Raw genomic sequence first — 23,668 nt, 5'->3', positions numbered from 1 at the left:
TATTATATTTTTAACCTTCCTCCCAGAAACCTGGGACAGCGTACATGGCTTTGTTCACCTCAGGCAGCCACTGGGCAGATTCTTATAAAGGATGCTTTCAGATGATCTTGCATGGAGCAGGGGGTTGGACTAGATGCCCTGTATGGTCCCTTCCAACTCTATGATTCTATGACTTTGTTCTAAAATACAATTTTCCTGCATTTCTGGAGATATGGCAGAGTACGCATACTTTTAATTGTTTTTAAAAAAGCACAAAAAGCTGGATCAAACACAAGCCCACTGGGCCTCTAAAGACAAACAACATTTATTTCAGCATAAGCTGGAATGAAAACTCAATTTATACAACCAAAAATATCTGTGGGAGATGGGTGGGAGGGGAAATGCTACAAAAAGAAGCGGGTTCAAAACAAGATCCAATCTAAAGAGTAATTCATTCACTCACAATGGGTGTGAGACACTCTCAACTACGGTTAGGCAAAATGTAAAACGAGGTTGGAATGAAGTGTGATAAGCAGATACAGCAGGAAGTTAAAGAGGTGTAACTAAAATAAAGAAGGGGTGGGACATGCAAAGTATTAGCACCTCTAATGGATGAGGAACCCCATATCTCTGCTAAACTGAGGGGGGCATTTTTAATGTTAATGAATTCTCATTCAGCCATTTTATTTTGGGTTCTCCCTTTGAACTTCCTTTATAAGAGAGCCATAAAAAGTACTAGGTATTCTTTGAAGAAAAAACTCAAATGGAAATTCTGGGTTCCATGATTAACGAGGGGTAATCAGTAGGTGAAAAGAGCCTCTTGTGGCGCAGAGTGGTAAGGCAGCCGTCTGAAAGCTTTGCCCATGAGGCTGGGAGTTCGATCCCAGCAGCCGGCTCAAGGTTGACTCAGCCTTCCATCCTTCCAAGGTCGGTAAAATGAGTACCCAGCTTGCTGGGGGGTAAACGGTAATGACTGGGGAAGGTACTGGCAAACCACCCCGTATTGAGTCTGCCATGAAAACGCTGGAGGGCGTCACCCCAAGGGTCAGACATGACTCGGTGCTTGCACAGGGGATACCTTTACCTTTACCTTAATCAGTAGGTGAGAAATGACCAAGAACTTGCTCTGAATGTTCCTACCTTCACTAGACTTTTTTGGTACTTTGAACTTGACAAGAAGTTTTTTCAGCTGTTCTCTCACAGTTGTGGCTCTGATAAGACCTTTGTAATTCAGGAAATGATCCTGACACCACTGAGGACTCTTGTTGTGCTGCAAACAATGAAAGAAAAACATAGAATTGACACTTTAAACAATAATTCAGGAAGTCTACATTCGGTTTCCTTTCTTATTCTGTTTCCCTAAACTTTGCCTGAGGCGAGCATCGCTGGTACACAAAGTGACATGTGTGTCCACAAATTATGACATGCAGATATTTTTTAAAAAGAAAAAAGAACAGTCCTTGGTCAAACTGTAACACACAAGAAAAAACATGAGCAAACAAGAGAGGCTGTATGCGGAAGGCATACCAAGAGATGAGCCTTTACATGCTTCAGGAAATTTGCAACCAACAGAGCAAAACAGGTATCGGAGAATGGGGAAGAGACATTCCAGTTGTAACAGAATGACTGTGCAATGGAAATTCTAGCCTTTGAGGCTTAGCAGCAGATGATGAGCGGGAACGAGGAAGCAGAAAGTGAAAAGAGGAAGGAGATAACATAAGGGTGGTATAAAGATCTAATAAAATAAAATAATAAGCATTTCATCGTAAGTAGGACACGTTTAAATTCAGCATTATCAACAGCCCAGCAGTTCAAGGAATGGTACTGAGGAATAAAATTCTCAAACTGCTGCACGTGTAAAATGAGGCAGAAAGTCTCATGTACATATACACATTCACCAAGCTCCTGGCTGCAACTGGTGGGAGGGCAAGCAGAGCCAGTGTGGGAGGGAGAATTTTATGTTTCCTCTCCTCCACATGTTCCACCCTTCTCGTACACTTTAGCTTACTTTTATAAAGGCTTCATAGACATTCAGCATAGTGAGGTGGTCACCCTCCTCCACTGCAAACCTTCTGTGTTCTCTGATCTGGAAAAAAAAAATAACTTGTTTGAAAAGAGAAAAGAACACACAAGTAAATGATCCCTTGTTATGGGAATCACATATGGTTTTCTCTTGGCAATAGTACTACTGACTACAGCAACTACAAAACCTGTGAATAACCCTATCTTTGAATTCTCAGGAGTACCCATTCTCCATATGTAATAGTTACAGTTCAACAACACAGGTCTGTGTTAACGCAGCACATTTACCACGTCAATGTTCAGATCTAAGTGCTTAAAGTATAAAATAACTTGAATCAGTCAAACATACAAACCAAAGATTCCTGTGGTCAGCTACTGCCCCTGTACCATAGTGCAAATAAGCTCCCTACTGCATTACAATAAAACTTCCCCCATCACTGATCACAAAGAAATGTTTTGTTTGACATTTAAAGGAGCACTTGCTTCAACTACTAAATACCATATTTCCCCAATCAGCTCTCAGAAAAGTTGATCTACAGATCTCCTTTTTTCCCACACCCTAAAAGCAAATATTATATTTAATTCTCATTCCACAAAAGAAATGCAAATTGTTCGACCTTTCACTATACATAGATGGCATAATTAAAACACTTCACACTGGTCATTAGCAAGCAGAAATTCAGTTCTTTACTTTCCATGTAGAATGGGAACGACATTGATCGGAGGTATAAAAACAGCACTTACAGCTTGTGACTTCTGATTTGGAAGAATTGTAAAGATATTCTGGATCTGCATCATGGCAGCAATACTCAGAATTTCCTGGGAGCAACCAAAATTCCCTGCAATTTTTTAAAAAGGGAAATGAAGAGCATTCACTTTCATCTTGTCCATGTACTATTGCAATTAAGAAAATAATTCACTCTTAACACTTCTCTAGTTAAGACATTATAAACATGTCCTCTTCCTCCTTCCCCGACTCAGGCAGGCCTGGTGAGACCATGGTGGGGCTGCTCAGGGCAAGGGAGAGCAGTGGGAGAATTCTGCTTCAAATAAGAAAGGAACTGAAAACGCACAAGGCAAATGAGACTGGCGTGCTCCTGACATTACCTGATTCCAGCAGCATCTTTGCAAACATTGGATTCAAAGGAAACTCTGCTATCCTAATTCCCAGAGGCTCTGTGAGACGACAATATTTATCAAGCCCTGCAAGAAAAAGTATCAGCAATGTAGAACACACACAGTGTGGACTCTATATAGTGCTATAAAATATTTTGAAATTAATTGACTGATTTGGGTATCATTGTGGCGGGGAGGAGACATCCTGCAAACCAACATCAGTTCATCTGGCAAGAGTACACAAAAGCACATCAAAATCTGGATATTCCTTCTCTGAATTTTGTTAGAACCGTAGGGGGGAAATGAGCACAATTCTTTCCATAGAGTCTTGTGATGTAGCACATACAGAAGATACAAATGGAAATTTACTCCTGGGATTTTTTACTCCCAGGGCAACTATTTCCTGTGCCTACAAGTTATGGTGAGCCTCTCGCCAGATATTCAGAATCCCAGCTAAAGCATTTTGCAATATACCGGGTGGGGGGAGGCAAGGACATTTCACTAGCCTTGTGCACAAACTGCAGCTAATGTGAAGCAGTGTATTAAAACTCTGACTTTAGAACAGTGTAGGCAGAAGCAGCCTCTTGTATTTCATTAGTGCAGGCTATTTCTACACATCCAGAATACACTCACAATTCTTTAATTGCACAATGCTTCCCATACAACATGTGCACCGAAAGTCGATTTAACAGCAGGCCCAGATTGTATCTTGTTGCATAAGAGACAGAAAAAGGTCTTAACCAAACTATATATCTCCACAAAATGACTGGAAAGCTCACCCAACTACCATTCTCATGCCTGGTATCAAATCAACACCAAATCAAGTTGGTCAACCATTTTTATATAGCCTAGATGAGAAGTAGACCAATAAGTCTACCCATTGTCTACCAATAAGTAGACAATACAGAGAATGGGTAATGGAGTGGAATATGGTGTATATTCTTAACTTTTAAGGAGACCGCTTTACTTTTTGGGGATTATTTTGGAGGGAGTTCATTAACATGTCCATTCCTGAGAAGAAAAACCCATCTATGGCTTATTACACTTGTCTTCCCCTCCTGTGAGGTAGGTTTGGCTGAGAACATGTGACTCGCCTAAGGTCACCCTGCAGACTTCCAGGGCACAGTGAAGATTCAAACCTGGCTCATCCAAATCCTAGTCCAACACTCGAAGCACTACACCACAACATGAAAAACAGAAGTCTAGATCAACGCAGTATTTCTGAATGCCCAGATTTTATTGTTAGCCTTAAGGACATAACAAAATTTATTTCAACATGACAGATACTTAACTCATTGAGTGTCCAAGAAACACTTAAGCAGGAATTGCAGCTACAGAAATCTCTTCCTCATATTGAGCATGGCTGTGTATCTGGCCAAAGTGCAGAATGAAAAAAATTGATAGGCGGACCCTGTGGCTATGTTCTGCTAAGGGCAGCGTTTTCCCACAGTGTAAGGAACCTTCCCTGGATGCAACAGGCTTCTCCTTTAGCATCAACAGAAGCTCCTTGCATTAGAGGAAAATGCTACAGTGAGCGGAAAAGTCAAATGGGATCTGACCTACTGATAATCCTTCGCAACAAAGAGGAAAAATGTTTTTATTCATATCGTTTGGAGGCTTTAAGAGACAGCATCTAGGCTGATAATGGTGCGATGTCTGCTCTGCTAATTACATGTGGCAATATCAACAATTAGGACCCTACCTACCTACACCAGTATTTCAGAAACTTGCTTTGGAAAGATGATTAGTCGAATGTTATCTTGCATCTTTACTATGGGTACAAAGAAACAGCCTCACCTCCTAATGCATAGAGTAGCTCCAACGCTTGCACCATTGACTGAGCGGGTGGAGGCTGGGAAGAAGACATTGTGACAATTAGCTCAGACTTCAGTAGAGACACACGAGAAGTTTCATAATCTTTTATTTAATAAATATTTCCATACAGCCTGTTTAAAACGCAATGTTTTCAAGGGGATCATCACAATGGATGAGGATTGGGACAAAACTAGAATTACTAGGCTCTGGCTGCATCTGATGCTGACCACTCTCTTCCGATGGGCGTGAGTGGACACTGGCTACTATGTGTTGTCTCCCCCTCTTCATTTCATGCAATTGCCTTTACTGTGAAATATGTTTCATAACATTAGCCCTTTTTCTTATTCTTCATTCATACAGCCTTCAGATTTCACTATTCAGAAACGTCTTGGCCAGCTTTTGCCAAAGCAATATTTTAAAAAGTATGCACAAATCTCCAATTGCCAATCAAAAGCCTTGCTTGACAAAAGTCCCACCTGGTCCCACCCATTCTCTAAAAAATACTTGGTGAGTGCCAGGAGAAGTTGGGACTTTGCATCTCTATTTCAAAAGAGAGTTCTGGCAAATATGAAAACTAGTCTTGTATTTACTACCGCATTTAGGGCACAACAATGGTACGGATATGGTCCATATGAACCCAAGTGAAAAGAAACCAGATCTTGAAGACCTGGCTTGAATCCAGCCTGTATTGTAGACAAGTTTATCATACATGATGAAATATTAAAGAATCTAGTACTTACTGAGAGAAAAGGGAATCTAAGAACATTGTCGATTCCTAAAGCCTTAAGCTGCAAGATGACTGGTGCCAGGTTACTGCGCTGCATCTCTGGAATTGTGGAATGTGGCAACTTCTCAAAGTCTTCCTCTGTGAAGAGGGCAAAGCTCTCAGGTTTTAACACTGATCAATTAGATTACATTTCTACTTTAGAACTGCATCACTCAGATTTAAAGAATGCACAAATCTAGCCAATGCAAATGGTTCAAAAATGCTGAGTTATATATCCCTTAACCCAATGGGCTATTTGCATTGTAAAACTACTCACAGTATCTGGGATACATTTTTGCCAGTGTCAGAAAGTGCACCGCAGACGGCATTGCTGGTACAGGCAGAAAAGTTGGAGGCAAAATTCTATATAAATACTACTCCACTGTTCTTTGGATCCAGGCCAATATCATGTTGGTTAGCTATGCAGCATCAGCATCTGTATGCAATTCCCCATTTGGCCAGAATCACTAGTGCCAATGACCCAAGCAGCACTGGTTTCACTGCCAAATGTCTTCACATGCCTCACACAATCCCGCATACCAACGGCGTAATGTTACTATATCATTCTGTTCTCTATGTCTACCCCAGTCATATCTTGAATAAAAATGTGTTGGTATTAAAGGTGCCATGGGAATCTAAATTTGTTCTGCTGCTTCAGACCAACACGGCTACCCACTTGAAATTATCTCCTGAACACTGTTCAACTACTAGATGACCCTAGAGATCCCTTCCAACTCTATGATTTTATGATTCTATGAGTGTCCGACCCGACCCAATGGGATGAAATTAATTCAAAAGAATTTTCAGCTAAACATCCGGAAGAGGTTCCTGACAGTTAGAACGGTTCCTCAGTGGAACAGGCTTCCTTGGAAGGTGGTGAGTTCTCCTTCTTTGGAAGTTTTTAAGCAGCGGCAAGACAGTCATCTGACAGAAATGCTGATTTTATGAACTTAGGCAGATTGTGAGTGGGTGGGCAGGAAGGGATGGGCCAGTGTTTGTCTCTTGTGGCCCTTCCTTGCATACCCAGGGAATTGCTGATCAACACTGTGGGGTGGTAGGTGAATTTCCTCCAGGCCAAGCTGGATTCTGGAGATTTTTGGTGTGTATGTGGGGGGATTAATTGGTCATAGAACTGGGGTCACCATGGGTGGGCATGTAGTTGTGAGTTCCTGCATTGCGCAGGGGGTTGGATTAGATGACCCTGGAGGTCCCAACTTATGATTGTATCACTTCTAAGGCAATATTGTTTATCCTCTATCTAACTATCATGATGAGATCCAAAAAATACTACAGGTCAAGCCTGGACATTCATGCACAAAGACTCCTCAGCAACTCATAACTGATGAACTGCTTAGGATGACAGAGAATGTGAGTGATAATCATGTTGTCTATTTCTGCTTAAAAGATTCTAAGTCTCCCTAAGTTCTGGGAGACTAAAAAGGCTTAAACTAGTCTGCGCTATGTAGCTGATCAGAGCTGAATGGTATACTGCCTAAAGAGAGTATGGTATCAGCAAGAATGATGATATGGAAAGGAAAAAGGATAACTAAGGAGGGGAAACCTAGGCATTTCTTCATTTCTTTGCATATAATTCTCTCCACCCTCCAACTTTGCAATGGCAAGTCTCTAGGCAGTCAGATAGCATGGGCGCTCTTCCTGATAATGGCAGAGAATTGACGGTGGCAGAGAATTGACGGTATTACGGACTACAAATTTCATACACGTCCAAGGCAATGACAAGGTCTCTAAATATTGACAAACCATACAAAACCAGCAAAATATTGAAAAACCATCCATCATTCAGCAAAGTACCTGTGTAGAGTCTGTAGCATTTTCCTGAGCGGTTCCTGCCCGCACGCCCTGCCCTCTGATTGGCAGATGCCTTTGATACAGGGACAACCACAAGGCATTCAATGGCTGTTTTTGGATTATAGGCACGGAGCTTCACAAATCCACAGTCGATCACAAATGAAACCCCATTGATTGTGATGGATGTTTCGGCAATATTGGTGGCTACAATTACCTAAAAGGAATAGAGAAAAACGGCTTACCCCCAATTCATTATATATGCTGACTGACATGCAATAACAGCCAGAACAGCATGAGAAACAAGAACAGAAGTATGCAAGAATAATTACAAAGGGCACGGAGATTACAGTAGAGTTCAGATTTTTTACAAAAATGAGAAGGAGGAATTTCCTAGGGTTGATTAGGAAACTAGCAACAACACTTGCCATCAGTGTTGTGTGAAGAGAAAGATGGGAGGTTGGAGTGGCTGCAAGAAACAGTATACTGCTTATTATCAGTCAAAGTAAGTGCAAGTTGAATTGAAGGAAAAGCTCCATTACTTCTTATTTTAAGGCAATACCACCAGATCCCGTCTATATATAATGGACTGGAGGAATGAATAGCCTTGCTGTAAGGATGGACAGCGATACTCCTGTTCGCCAAAAGGAAATTATTATATTGTTAGTAAATTTATAGCCCACCTTCCTCCTGGGACTCAAGGTGGGTTACAGAAAAATAAAAATCCCCATATAAACCCAGGTCTAAAACAACATTCCCACAAAACTAAGATGGCAAGAACCACCCACCACCCACAGTCATCTAACAAGGGGGTATTCTAGATGTCGTAGCAAAGCCTGAGGGGGGCCCACTGGTCTTATTAACCCAACCTCAACCATAGACCTGGTGGAAGAGCTCTGTTTTAGAGGCCCTGTGGAACTTTGCCAGCTCTATCGGGGCCCTCAGCTCTCCCAGGAGCTCATTCCATCAGATCATGGCCAGGACCAAAAAGGCCCTGGCCTGGATCAAGGCCAGGCATATCTAGAAAAAAGACTCATGACCCTTTTCTGGGGCAGTACAGATGGGCAGCAGTTAAATGACAACTGGCATTCGATCTTTTTAGGAAGTAAATGAGCAATCATGAACTGAAACAGTATAGCAGATATGATTCCTTCTATATATATATATATATATATATATATATATATATATATATATATATATATATATATATATATATATATATATATATATATATATATATATATATATATATATATATATATATATATATATATATATATATATATATATATATATATATATATATATATATATATATATATATATATATATATATATATATATATATATATATATATATATATATATATATATATATATATATATAATACTATAGGCACTGCATCTATATCTATATAGGTGCTATATTGTATTGTTACTATGCAGTTACTATAAAGGGAGGGAATTCAGCAGTTAATTAATCATTAATTCAAAAGAAATTCTGTCTAAACCTCCGGAAGAAGTTCCTGGCAGAGTGGTTTCTTAGTGGAATAGGCTTTCTAGGTGGGTTCACCATCTTTGGAAATTTTTAAACAGAGGCTGGATAGCCATCTGACGGAGAGGTTGATTCTGTGAAGGTTCAAGAGGGTGGCAGGTTACAGTGGATGAGCGATAGTGTTGTGAGTGTCCTGCATAGTGCAGGGGGTTGGACTAGATAACCCAGGAGGTCCCTTCCAACTCTATGATTCTATCAACCCTAACTCATGAACAGGAATTTTCATATGGGCATCCAGAGCACTATCATGGTGAAGACTTGTAAGTGACCTTGAAAATACCACTGCCAGTAAAACACTGGAAGACATGGCTATCCTATTACATCGGAAACCCACGAACAAGGCCTGCGACAGTGGCTGCTAACAACCATGACACCATCTAAACTTGCTTTTATGACAACAGTGTTACCTTTCTGACATTGTGAGACACTCTCTCAAAGACCTTCATCTGCTCAGAAGCAGGCAAGCCAGCATACATAGGAAGTACACGGAGGTGTTTCTTCATCCCTGTGCGAGCAAGGATCCGAGCCTGTTCTATCAGCATGGAAACAACAGTTTCCACTTCCTCCTGTAAAGGAGTCAGGATCAGACAAGACACATTAAGCTTCAAGAGCAATGGGAGCAAATGTGGGGAGTTAAACCATGCTTGTATAAGACATTCATCTGAAATGGGTTAAATTGCCATTACAGGTGAGTACGATCACAGATAATCAATGGCTGCCTTTTTAAGATTCTTAACACAGATCTGAAGCAGATAAAGTGAAGGGATGTGCTTCACAGGCAGTGTTACAATTCATCAGATTAAAAATACTGTTTTAAAACTTTTTAATTAAAAATGCAGGGTAACAATCAGCACCAGAACCCTGATTTAGCTTTACTACAAGCAAACAAATAGCAAACGAGGAAACACCAGTTACTGCTACACCAGGTTGCGTTTCTCAATATTTATTGTAATGAAAAAACCCTGGACTGTGACTTCCCCTGCAGCAAGATCCAGTCCCAGGAGACACCTTAATGGATATCGGTGTAGACTAGCTCCAGGAGAACCTCCTGGTACAAAAGAGGAAGTGAGAGTTGTACACCCTTAATGTTACTGTTTCTTTATACCATACGATGCACCTGTCATCCTATTACACAGGTTCATTAGATTTTCTCCATATCCATAGCTGCCAAAGGAATACCATATTGACAACAATTCAAACTCTGTATATAAACATTCTGGATGTCTCACATACATTTCAATTAATTAGGATGTACCTAATTAAATCTCTCCCTGCCTTCATTGTTCAGTAAAATAGTTAATGATGACAGTTTTCTCCCTAAGGGCATTTCTGTGCTGATGTAAATCTGGTCATCAGGCAAACTGCAATGCACTTCCAATCACCACAATCTATACTGCTCCCTGTACTACAGTTGTGCTCTTCTGCACTGCATAAAGAGGAGTGTGAAATGCAAAAATATGAAACGTGAAAGTGGGCACACAGAGCCAAAAATAAAATTGGTAGAAGTCTCTCTAGGGTTTCATCATTCCATCCTTGCATGCTTAAAATGGAAATGAAAGGGCAGGTAGCACCAGTACAGACATGGCCAAGGCTGGCAAAGCAACAAGGCCTGAACAGAGAAGACTCACTATGAAAGAAGCCAGAGAAGAATGTTGGAATTGTGCACCAGAAATGTTCACTGGACTGTCTGAATTGAAATCAGCTTAAGCTGTTCTTATAAGTCATGCTAGAAGCTGGAAAACATTCAGTAATGAGTCATCAATAGTCTACAGTGCAATCCAAAGCAGAATTACATCTAAGTCCATTAACTTCAATGGACTTAAAGGGTTTAACTTTGCTTAGGACTGTGCTGCTAATACCTGTCCAAGACAAGTCAGATTCACAAATGTACTCCATATTCTAACACGATTCTGAACAAGAACAGGGGCCCCCAACTGGTATTTGGTTTGCTCTCAAACACGTATAAATTCATCACATGTTTTCAGCTAGGCCAAATCAGAGTTCTTGCATATAGTAAAATTAACATAATATCTTACATTAGGGAAACAATTTCAACAGGACAGAAACTTTTCTTTTGTGTCTACCTGGCCAGTTAAAAATGCCAGTATATCTCCATCGCCTTCTGTCTGATGAATTTTCATGACTGTTTCCACGGTTGATTTTACATAGTCTGGAACAGGACTGTTGGAAAAAACATATACATAGTCCTTAAGTATAGCAAAGTATGACTTCATTTTATCACCAGAAGGAAAACAAGAATAAAATGGTTAGCTTTCAATAGGTACTACAGATCAATCGCATGCTTATGTCATCCATGATATATCACAAAATTAAACCTGTCACTCACTAGTCATTCTGGCATTGAGAAGTACTTCGTATCATATATTTATATAAAAACACAATCATTTTTAAGGATTCATTTCATAATAATGAAAACAGCTTCAAGAAACAATTATTTCAGCATACAGCAAAGCTTGATTTGTAAACAATCCCACAGTGGTGCTGCTTTATTTATGTTACTGCAAAGGCATTCTGCAAATGCACATTCAAAAGCTTCTCATCATCTAAATATCATACTATAAGTCTGCATTCTGATTCTAAGGCTCTGCAATAACTAAATTGCTTAGGAGAGCTCTAGCATAAAAGCTTTAAAACTGGCATTAACTTTGGTTTAGATCAGGGCGTATTACTTTAAGCATAACTCTAACTATGCTCTGAATCAGACATGAAAGTGAATCTCTTAGTGACTGCAACATCGAGGGATGATTTGCATATGTGAATACACAGCTGCAACTCCGTAGCAAAACTTTCATGTCAAAACTCAAACACAATGCTTCCCAAAGGAATCACAGTCATATATTCGGCTTCAAGTTACAGTAATCAAACAAAGCGGGGGAGGTATCAAATTATATCTGTGGATGTGTCAGGGCAGTCCTAGGTAAGCACATTAGAAGCCACCTTTCCATATGGGATCCACTAGCATCAATCACTGCACCTATATTCCTACCCCCCCAAAAAAAGATGTTTTCTTAAAGAACATATATGTATGTATGTGGAGGTAAAAACTCAAATCTTCAACAGTATCCATAATATTTAGGCAGCCCATACCAATATCCAAGATATGGAAAACAGATGACCACATTACTGTACCCATGTAAACATACATACTAAACTCCTAGACTGCTTCCTGGTGCTAACCTATGAAACCTCATACCACAATAAATACCAGCCCCAAAGATGCCACAGAACTGTTTAGATGTTTTAGCTGCCACTGACTTACTTGTCCAAAACATTTTACCACCGTCCCTCAATTATGCCTGAAGCAAACAGTAGTGGAGTTACAACAATGGAAAAGATGCACAAACTTATGATTATCCACCTATGACACCCACATTTCCTTGCCCAGCACAAGTGCAAAAGCAAGCACTTTGTGTGCCGGGGTTAAAAAACGAGCCCACTTCCGCCATCGGACCTGTCCATCTCCTTCTGTGGAGGAGAGAGGGCACGAAGGTGCTGCCAGGTTTGCCCATATCCCTTCTGTGGAGGGGGAAGGGAAGGACTAAGATTCCAGGGGAGGAAAAGCATGAAGATTCCACCGAGTCCCCGTAGCACTCGTCTGAAGTCTGCTCCAGCTGGCCGGTGCAGAAGGGGACGGGGGAAGGTTCCCGAAGCCCTCCTCCACTGAAGTCCGCGCCTGTTGCTCACAAAATAGGAAAAAGACACATTCAATTGAAAAAAAAAAACAGATTTAGGTTTACATCCTTAAAGTGCTGGTCCCAAAGCCACATAAGACAATTGTTTAAAATAATGCCAATGGTCCATATAATAATCCCTTCCGCCCAGCCTTTTGTAAAGCAGCTGGGTATCAAAGATACAAGCTCTTCTAGTCACCACTTACGAGTATTAAACAGGAACAGACCTCTGAATGTAGAAGACATCCACTGGAAACGTTCGTCCTTCCACAGTAAGGATCATGCTGGTATCTTTGCTTGGGTCACTGGTCTCGTTTTGGTTAAAGAAATCCCTAAATTTCTACAATAAAAACAACATTTAACAAAAATTAAGAATGTATTAATAATGAAGTAAACACCTGCAGAATGCCAAAATACCGCCCTGAGCCATATGAAAGGGCAGTATGAAAATCTATAAAATCTATAAAATAAAATATATATATAAAATAAAAAACCATAAATAGGGCAGCTTCAAAAATAAATGTCTTGGATCCAACCAGTTGCCAACAGAGTTGATTTTCTCCATCCCCCCCCCCCCTTTTGACATAAGGAAAGATGATTTCTGGAGTTGTGCTACTCAAACAAAGAGGTTGCAGGTTGCAGTGAAAGTGGGGAAAAGGATACAAATCATCCCTTCAACAGCAGAGCTAAACTAGCAGAACAGGAAGTGGCTGATGATTCCCGTCCAAAGAAATTTATTGAAAGTCACTCCTGGTACGCTTTGGGGGATGTGAAATGGTATGGTATAATCCCATCTCAGAAACTATGTAGAACTGCGATTTAGACATGAGACCACCAAGGAAGACTTTGCAGATAAGGCAAAGATAAAATACAAACTTGATGGCATTTTACACACACAGCACATTGTATGCTCCTGCATGACGTGAGAAGAACGAACAGAAGCCACACAACAGCATAGTTGTGATTTTAAGCAGCTTCCATTCATTCTGGTGAGGCTTGGCCTGACCAAGTTAAGTTATGTTCGCAGTAGATGGTGCCTCTGCACGGGAATGTGTTGCTCAGGCTACTTGGATCAGCACTGGGAAAGACTGATTACAAGATAAGAGTTGTCACAGGCTCATTTTCTGCCAGAAACAAAAGCTATACCTCTGCATCCAGAGTAGCTGATGCTACAATTAGACGAAGATCCCCTCGTTTCTTCTGAACCTATGAAACACACAAGAGGAGAGGGAAAAGGCAGCAATTGCTATGATATGGTCACATCAAAAATGACATAACACATATGAGATATGCTAGAATTATATGCAGAGAAAGCAATTAATTATACAATCATATTTTGTTCTCAACATCTGAAGAATGTGCCACTGAGTACCATTTCATGCATCATAAACTAGCCCAAGGACAATCATTTAGATGTGTGAATATTCTATAAAGAGATGCGTTATCCTTGAAATAATTCCCACAAATTCTTGCTTAGAAACACTGTTTGTTTTTGTTTCCATTAAGTAAGCCTTTGGACAACAATTTAACAAAATACTGGCAGGATCATCTTGTCAGGAACTGGCAGCTAGAAAGAAGTCATGAGCAAGATTCAAGACCACAGCTTTTGATTTATTTACTTCAAGAAGCAATTGTATAATGATAAATAGGGGAAGAATAGGTATAGAGGTCTAACCTTTTTTAACAAGCCAATGGCAATGTCTGTATACAAGGTCCTTTCATGGGCTTCATCCAACATGATCACGCTGAACCAAAGCAAAAAGAACAAAGCCCCATATAAGGTGTTAATTAATACTGAAATTAAAGCCTCTTGCAAATAGCACATTAGCAACTGTAAGATACTGTATAATACCCACCATACAGTCAATTACAAATGTGTCATGCAAACAAATCTTCAAAGTCACAGACTTACGACCCACAAATTGTAAATTTACAATCTCAGCACAGCTGCAGGAGCCACAGATAAGCCCTACAAATACTGCTAATTCAGGAAAGATGAGTAGTGAAAACAAATCAGAAATGTTTTAAGCTTTATGCTTTCTACAGAAGGGAGCAGAGAAGGGGACAGGATCAGGAAGTGCAACTCCCCTTGCCTGGATTGTATGCAACTGACATCTGTGCCATCAGCCAGGAATTTGGGGGTGATCTTTGATGCCTCCCTATTTACGGAGGCTCAGGTCACAAAAGTAGCCCAGACGGCATTTTTTCATCTGCACCAGGATCAGCTACTAGCACCCTACCTGTCCTCGGAACACCTGGCCACAGTGATCCATGCAACAGTCACTTCCATGCTAGACTTTTGTAACTTGCTCTACGTGGGCCTACCCTTGACCCAGAAATTGCAGCTGGTACAGAATGCAGCTGCACGGGTCCTCACAAAGTCATCTTGGAGGCCCATGTCCAGCCGTTGCTGACACAGCTGCACTGGTTGCCAGTCTACTTCCAGATCAAGTTCAAGGTATTGGTTTTGACCTTTAAGGCTATATGCGACTTGGGTCCGACCTATCTGCGGGACTGCTTACTTCCTTATGCCCCCGCAGGGCTCTTTACCCTGCAGGTATGAATTTGCTGATGGTCCCAGGCCCCCAGGAGGTATGCCTGGCCTTGACCAGGGCCAGGGCCTTTTTGGTCTTGGCCCCTACCTGGTGGAATGAGTTCCCAGAAGAGCTGCAGGCCCTGACGGAGCTCCCAGTTTTCTGCAGGGCCTCCAAGACGGAACTCTTCCACCAGGTGTTTGGAGTTTGGTTGAGGCCAGGTGGAGGCTTCTAGGGTTTTGAGATTGGGTCCCCCCCTCTATGTTCGGGGGCTAGGCATTAGTAAAGGTCCAGAACTATTGGATAATCAACCCCCTTGTTTTTCATTAATTGTATGCCATACCAACACCAACTGCTTTCGGCTTTGGAGTTTTTCTATTGTTACTGCCATTCTTAATTGCATACATTAGGGGATTTTTAAATAAAATAATACATAATAACAGCCATTATTGAACATGATCACTTTACAGAGTAGGAAGCAGAGCAACAAATCCTTGTCCCCAAAAATTAAGAATTTCAACAATGAGAGATGTAAGGTAACGGAAAGATAAGGTAACTAGAGAGGTTCACATCATCACCAGTCTGCACAGCACAAAAGCCATCTCCAGAATGTTTACCTGTATCTTGTTAATAGTGGATCAGCCATCATCTCCCTCACCAGCATCCCATCAGTCAGGAACTAAAGCAAATAGTAACAGCATATTACTTAGTTTCCCCTATCAAAAAAATCTTGTACTACCTTTCCCCCCCCTTGAAAAACTGATTGAAGGCATTAACAAACTATTATACAGTCAAGGCTATTTCTTCAAGTATATTACCTTAATTCTTGTAGCCTGTGGGTCAGTGCAATCATCAAATCGTATGCAGTATCCAACTTCATGACCAAGCAGGGCACCCCTCTCCTCAGCTACCCGGCCTGCAATCTAGTAGAAAACAATATTAAATACCTGAAAGACCAAATGAGTTTCTAATTTACTATTTACTAGACTTATAATGCTGAACTACTGTGTTAAATATTAGATGAAATTCTACAAAAACAAAAACAGTACTTATTGAACAGTACTTATTTTCTTACAATCACTACATCTTTCAACCTTCATATGTTTTCCAACTTCATTGGGGGATGGCTGAAGCTACAATTCCCTCTGTTTTTAAAGGTCCAGTGATTTCACCTTGAAGTCATTCACTTGCTCATCCTCCCATGTAATACATGCCCATCACGTGTTAACACTGCCTTTCCACCCTCTACACTGGACAAATAGGGCTGTACAAACACAAAAGAACAAAGATATACATAGTAGATCCTCACCATCCCCAAGATCACTGTTAACGAAGGAATCTGAAAATATTGTGAAGCAGGAGCAATCTGCCAAATTTAATGATGCAATTATTGTGGTCATGGCAGAGTGTGCTTAAAAGAATGCTGGTGTCAACATCACGTGATCAGACCACAAATCGTTAGCCACAAATCTACAAATGGTGAGAGCCTATTGCAAAACTGAAATTAAAAATTGCCATACTCAGAAATTAGTGGGGAATCATTTTAATCTTCCTATGCACTCTATTGCTGAACTAAAAGTTACAGTTTTCTTACAAAACAACTTCAACGAGAGAATGCAATGTGCAATTGCCCAATTAGAATTCATAAACAAATTCAAGACAATATAATCTTCACCAGCTGAATAGGGACTTTGGATTTTAACTCACTACATATCCTACCTATTACTGATGTTAATGACTTTAACTATGCCTCTGTAATTTCCCACTGCATCTGCTTTCTCATTTGTTCCTGCACTAGGTTTTACATTTTGGCTATCTATCAACATTTGAGAATGCCTCACACCCATTCTGAAGGAACTGATTAATCTTTACATTGGACCTTGTTTTAAACTGGCTTCTCTTTGTTAACCCCCTCCCCCTTCATATCTAACTATAGTCAGGAGTATCTCTCATCCACTCCCTGTGACCTGATTACTCTTTGGACTGAGTTTTGTTTTTGAACCAGCCTCTCTTTATAGCATTTCCCACCCCACCTGTTGCATATATGATTCAAACAGCTTTACCTTATGTATCTGAGGAAGTGAGTTCTAATTATGCTGGAAGAAGTTTTGTCAGCATTTAAGGTGCCACTGGACTCCGGTTTTATTCTGCTGGTACAGATTAACATAGCTACCCATTTAGAATTATTATCTGCTTATAAAGAAGAAGAGTTGGTTTTTATACCCTGCTTTTCACTACTCAAAGGAGGCTCAAAGCAGCTTACAATTGGCCACCCTTCTTCTTCCCACAACAGACACCTTGTGAGGTAGGTGGGGCTGAAAGAGCTCTAATAGAACTGCTCTATGAGATCAGCTCTAACAGGACTATGACTAGCCCAAGGGTACCCAGCTAGAAATGGGAAGGGGGGGGGGAATCAAGATTACATGCTTTGATTCCCTGCTGTTTGAATTTGCTGTGAGCTGTGCTGCCTACAGACAATTCTCACATATTTAAAAATAGGGCTCTGTTGAAGCTCAGATTATTGGAGGCAGTGTGTATACTAAAATATGGGCATCTAGTACGACCTGTACGAAGTTCCTGTATGACCTACAAGTTAATGACTGGTAAACCTGACCCCTCATGAATCTCAGTGGGATTAAAAATCACTTAACTGTGCTCTTGTTTGTACAAAAAGCTGATAAAAACTCTTCTCCAAATCATCATCATCAGTATTACATAAAACGAGTCCATACACCTCAATGAAATGCTGAAAATTCTAAATGAGCTGCAAGCGGGAGGGAGGGGCCAGGAGCATTGGGATCTTCCTGCCACCCCTGAAGGAGAGATGGAAGACCTGGAGGGAGTTGGGCAGGAGCCTGAGGATCTGAGACAGGAAAGTCCTGGAGCACTTCCCCACCAAAACCTCCCAGCCAACACTTTGCATTGGAAGGTGGAGTTGGGTAGATAAAAGGAGAGCACAGCCTATTACATCAGATCAGGAGAGCTGGGGCTGTCATGATCCCGCTCTCTTTAACTGATAGCCAGCCCTGACAGTCCCCAACTGAGGCTGGAGCTGCACGTAGGAGGGATGGACAAGGAGGGAGCCAGGCAGTTGTTTGGGGCTCTATTTGCTGCTAGCTGGGAGAGAAAGGGAAGACAGAGAGCACTGCCCCTCCCATTGATATTCCATGAAGATTTTTCCCCTTGCTCACATGGTATTGCCTCCTCAGCTGGAAGGCTTTAAAAGCCTGTCCCACCATAGAGCCCAGACTGTGATTCCCTTCAAAGGCTTCACTTACCTCATTGCTCCTTGGGATCACTAACTCAGGCCTGGGTGCCTGCATTTCCCCTCCCTTTTCAAAGGCTTTCCTACAAATCGATTCCTGCCCCCCCTCCCTTTATCTTTGCAGGAATTTTGAGTCCAATTCTCTTAGTCCTGTAGAACTTGCCCAGGCTACTATGTAAACACAGGAATGGGCAAGCAACAGAAAACAGGCCAGATATTGTGGCTAGAGTTTTCAAGATCAAGGCACTACCAGAGGATTTGACCAAAAAGAAAAAAAACAAAACATGTCTCTGAAACATCTGTAGCACATATCTATGTCATAGAGTTTATAAAAAGAGGACTACCCCATGCATACATACTACTGCTACTCAAGAAGGACCAACCAACAACAAGAGCTGATAGACACGTTGGTGTCTGCAGAAATCCCGGACAGTGAGCAATGCTCCACGTTGCATGAAGCTGTGACAAAACACATGGTGTATGGTCCATGTGGAGACCCATCACCCAATGCATGAGAGACAACACATGCAGAAAACAATTCCTAAAATCTTATCAACAAAAGACCATAGCTAACAACAACGGTTTTCCACTCTATCAGAGAAGGGCCAATGGAAACACAGCAACAGTGAGAAGAGTCACTATAGACAATAGATGGATTGTACCATACAACCCATGCCTCCTACTTAGGTACAACTGCCACATCAATGTGGAGTTGTGCTTCCAACAAAAGTGTGAAATACCTATTCAAGTATGTGTACAAGGACCATGATTGTGCTACCATCACCATTGCAGAACAAAACAACAAGTATGATGACATCAAAAATATGTGGACTCCAGATATGTTCGTGCGCCAGAAGCGATGTGGCGCATACAGATTTGAAATGCATGCACAGTCCCACATGCTTGTGAGACTCCCCGTACACCTTGAAGAAGAACAATCCATAGTTTTCAGCCAAACAGAACTCCAGGATGATGCCTCCACTGTTGTTCAAAGCACACAACGTAGTACCATGCTCACAGCTTGGTCCAAGTGGATACACACAATGAGAAGGCACACACTCTGGATAAGCTGGGATTCTACCTGTAAGAACCAGTGTTTAGCCATGGCCAACTCTATGTTGCCCTCTCTCAAGTTCACTACTTTAAAGATATTAGGGCACTGTTCCTTGTTCATTGCTCACAAGGAAAACTTCTGGAGAACTCAGATAAAATAAGAACAAAAAACATAGTCTACAAAGAAATCCTCATCTAATCACAACACCAGACCATCAAAAAGCCAAAAGTCACAAGGTGTCTATCCAATACAATGCTAACAAGGAGTGAAAGTGTGTTCACCAACCAATCCCATGACAGCAGACAGGCACAGAAGCCAAAAACCACAGTATCAAAGCACCACAGACAACCACAAATCCATGGGGCAATATGCAGGAGGGAGTCCATGTCTCTTGCCCTGAGAGGATTACCATCCTGCTAATGCTTCCACAAACAATACATAACAATTGCATTACAACATGGCATAACATACAATCCAAACCCACATCTAGCACCATTGCATTCCTGGTCGCAATGGGCTTTACTGCTAGCATCAAACATACTAACGTTTCAGCCATCGATGTGTTTCCCAAAACAAAACAATAACCCGTAATCGGTCCAGACATTTTGAACTAGAGGTACTCACTGAAACACAAGCAACTCGCCGAGGTTGTGTTATTCCAACAACTCTTCCTTCAGCGGCCCACCCAGCTTCTGTTAAATACTGTAATAGAGCAAGGGAAGGGAGGGAGAAAAATATCACTATAAGTAAATTCTTAAAGTAAGTCAATCTCTATTTCGACAATTTGCTTTTTCTCCATCTCAGGAACCGTTAAACAGTCAAATGAAGGCAATAAACCTTTCCTATTTGTCTCCATAGCCAATTGAAATAGGTCAACAGACATTTAAGTGTACAAAATCTTTTTAAAGTACTCACCTCAACTAAAAAAACATTTTTAACAGAATTACCACTGTCTCAGTCACTATCTCTCAGCCTAGCCTATATCACAAAGGGTGTTATAAGGCTGAAGGGGAATGAAGCATTTCCCCAGCAAACTGGAGCTCTTCCACCAGGCCTTTGGTTGAGACAAGTAAACCAATCCACCATGAACCTTCCCATGACCAGCTGCACTCAGATTTTCTATTGTTGAACTGTTAATTGTAAACTCTTCTAATTCTGACTCAAGTTCCTATTGTTATGAATGTTGCATATTTAAAGCAAGATGTCCATGATATTGTACTGTTCGTGAAAGTTGCAATGCAAACCATGATGACCCACAAAGGAGAGTGGTATATACATATAATAAAATAAATATAATAAAATAAATGGTGGACAATGCATGTAACACTGATAACCTTGAAAAAAAAAGCTCTGTGTGTTCTGTAAATTCCCAATACAACAAAATGTTATCAAAATTTAATGCCCAGTAGGTTAACTCCAGGCAATCAGTGTAACTATTTGCAAATGCTAATATTAAATAGGGATCAAGATTGCAGGGAGAAATATCAACAACCTCAGATATGCAGACGATACCACTCTAATGGCAGAAAGTGAAGAGGAACTAAAGAGCCTGTTGATGCGGGTGAAGGAGGAGAGTGCAAAAGTTGGCTTGAAACTCAACATCAGGAAAACAAAGATCATGGCATCCGGCCCTCTCAATTCATGGCAAATAGATGGAGAAGAAATGGAGATAGTGACAGATTTTATTTTCCTGGGCTCCAAGATCACTGCAGATGGGGACTGCAGCAAAGAAATTAAAAGACGCTTGCTCCTGGGGAGGAAAGCTATGGCAAATCTAGACAGCATCCTAAAAAGCAGAGACATCACCCTGCCAACAAAAGTGCGTTTAGTCAAGGCTATGGTCTTCCCAGTTGCAATGTATGGCTGCGAAAGTTGGACCATAAGGAAGGCCGAGCGTCAAAGAATTGAGGCTTTTGAACTCTGGTGCTGGAGAAGACTCTTGCGAGTCCCTTGGACTGCAAGGCGAACAAACCGGTCAGTCCTAGAGGAGATCAGCCCTGACTGCTCTTTAGAAGGCCAGATCCTGAAGATGAAACTCAAATACTTTGGCCACCTTATGAGAAGGAAGGACTCCCTGGAGAAGAGCCTAATGCTGGGAGCGATTGAGGGCAAAAGAAGAAGGGGACGACAGAGAATGAGGTGGTTGGATGGAGTCCCTGAAGCAGTCGGTGCAAACCTAAATGGACTCCGGGGAATGGTAGAGGACAGGAAGGCCTGGAGGATCATTGTCCATGGGGTCGCGATGGGTCGGACACGACTTCGCAAATAACAACAACAACAATAACAACAATATTAAATAAAATTCAAATCAGTGGCATGGGGGAAAAATTGTATTTTCAGTTTGCAAAACTGTAAAACTGTGACTACTATTTCATAAGATCCAACCAAAACCATGACTTAAGCTTCCTGAATCTCAGTGGAAAAGAGCTAAACATTTACCTTATTCCAATTAAAACCAATGAGAATTCAGCAAGGTTAACAGTGGATTAGGCATGGGCTGGCCTTCTGTATAGAAATGTATTAATCAAGCAGAAGACTTGCAAGGACTTGTAGAGAACATCTCATTCTATATGCCCCATCTTTCTAATGGGAACCTAAGCATCATTCTACTTACCTTGATTTTATCCTCACAACCACCCTGCAAATTAGGTTAGACTGCATAACTGGCTCAAAGTCACCTAGTAACCTTCCACAGCACTGTAGGATTTTGAATCTGAGTCTCCTAGATCCTAATTAAAAACTGTAACCACTGCACCATACTTTTTTTTGTGGGGTGGCTACTGTTGAACAGTAATAAATATCCAGTCCTGAGAACGTCATGCAAGTTTCAAGGGAGCAAGCTGCTCCATCAGTTGCAGCCATTAAGTCCCATAAAAGCCCTGTAAAACTCTCTTCTGCCCTTCACTGACAGGAATGAAGACTAGAAGTCTGGCAATATTACTGTGTTTGTAAGCAATGGCCATAGATGGCACTCATTTTTGTTTTAAGTTACATGAACTGTTTCTACCATTTCTTTATTATTAAGATTTCATTTTTTGCTGCAGACCTGGGATTTTTCTCAGGTTTGTAGCATTATCTGATTTGTCTGTCCACAGCTTTTAAAAGTATCCAAAGATGGGGCAGTGTTAAGAATTAGATATATTGATGATTATTTTTGTACTCACTTGAGGAATCTGTGTGCTCTTTCCACATCCTGTTTCTCCAACAATTACCAGTGTCTGATAGTTCTCTACCAGGTAAAGGATGTGATTTCTAAGCTGAAATGGGGAGATTTAATTGTTATGAATAGAGATGTACAAAAATAAATTTTAATATTCAAATTATGAGGTGTATATAGTCAGTGAAAATAGTCTGTGAATATTTATTTATGCCACAGCTTATAACAAAGTTAGGTAACAAGAAGACCATTAAAATTCAAGGCACACCAAACTCAGCGGCAAACTGCAGCACGCATGATTTACTACCAGCTCAAAATTATCATGCACAATAATTCACCACAAATGGAAGTTTTAAAAAAATTATTTTGTCAGAAGATAATAAAAATGTACAATCAATTTTGTTAAAGAAGTATTTTCTCCACCATTAGGCTAATTTAAGAGATGAAATGGTTAAAATCTGAGTGCCAATTTATAAAACAAAGATAATATGCATGTCAGTGCAAATAGCAAAAGATAATTTATACCTTAAAAACTGGTAACTTTTGTCTCTGCTGTTCAATAGAAAAGGAAGCATAGGGATTATAGATGACTGAAACACCAGAGCTTTCACTAGGATTCTGTCGCTCCTCGGACAGGCTAACCCCTGGTCCTTCTGTGCCTATATGATACAAACACACATACACAAATCATCATCAAGGATAAGATACCCTTTAGAATAATCTCACAGTGGATCCAAAGAACTGCAAATGTGCTGTCAATAGCAGATGAAATCATTCCTACTTCTTCCCATATTCTGCAGCCACCCTATACCATCTGAAAAAATGTAATGGACCCTTTCTTGCACCAGTGGACGTGTCTTCCATTCATACTAAACCATGTCAGGAACCAACACAAAAGAGGAAA

General features: G+C 40.8%; 1 protein-coding gene across 2 annotated transcripts in view; it reads right to left on the bottom strand.

Annotated features, from left to right (window-relative positions):
• The window catches only part of DHX35 (DEAH-box helicase 35), a 41,632-nt gene that overhangs the window by 9,329 nt on the left and 8,635 nt on the right, over positions 1-23,668 (bottom strand). The window contains exons 2-19 of one of the 2 annotated variants that reach the window (XM_077335422.1): positions 23,290-23,423; positions 22,772-22,864; positions 20,232-20,309; positions 16,107-16,211; positions 15,906-15,967; positions 14,430-14,499; positions 13,901-13,960; positions 12,982-13,094; positions 12,535-12,756; positions 11,147-11,243; positions 9,470-9,628; positions 7,511-7,721; positions 5,673-5,797; positions 4,915-4,969; positions 3,109-3,204; positions 2,746-2,840; positions 1,988-2,065; positions 1,120-1,249 (exon numbers count right to left, since the gene is read on the bottom strand). In XM_077335422.1, the coding sequence (XP_077191537.1) occupies positions 1,120-1,249; positions 1,988-2,065; positions 2,746-2,840; positions 3,109-3,204; positions 4,915-4,969; positions 5,673-5,797; positions 7,511-7,721; positions 9,470-9,628; positions 11,147-11,243; positions 12,535-12,756; positions 12,982-13,094; positions 13,901-13,960; positions 14,430-14,499; positions 15,906-15,967; positions 16,107-16,211; positions 20,232-20,309; positions 22,772-22,864; positions 23,290-23,423 (1,983 nt within the window). The remainder of the gene's footprint in view (positions 1-1,119; positions 1,250-1,987; positions 2,066-2,745; positions 2,841-3,108; positions 3,205-4,914; positions 4,970-5,672; positions 5,798-7,510; positions 7,722-9,469; positions 9,629-11,146; positions 11,244-12,534; positions 12,757-12,981; positions 13,095-13,900; positions 13,961-14,429; positions 14,500-15,905; positions 15,968-16,106; positions 16,212-20,231; positions 20,310-22,771; positions 22,865-23,289; positions 23,424-23,668) is intronic. The other variant, XM_077335424.1, reaches the window with a different exon arrangement.

The sequence above is a fragment of the Paroedura picta genome, chromosome 4 (genome assembly GCF_049243985.1).
Source record: "Paroedura picta isolate Pp20150507F chromosome 4, Ppicta_v3.0, whole genome shotgun sequence".
NCBI lineage: Eukaryota > Metazoa > Chordata > Lepidosauria > Squamata > Gekkonidae > Paroedura > Paroedura picta.
This window is presented reverse-complemented; position numbering and strand designations above follow the sequence as displayed.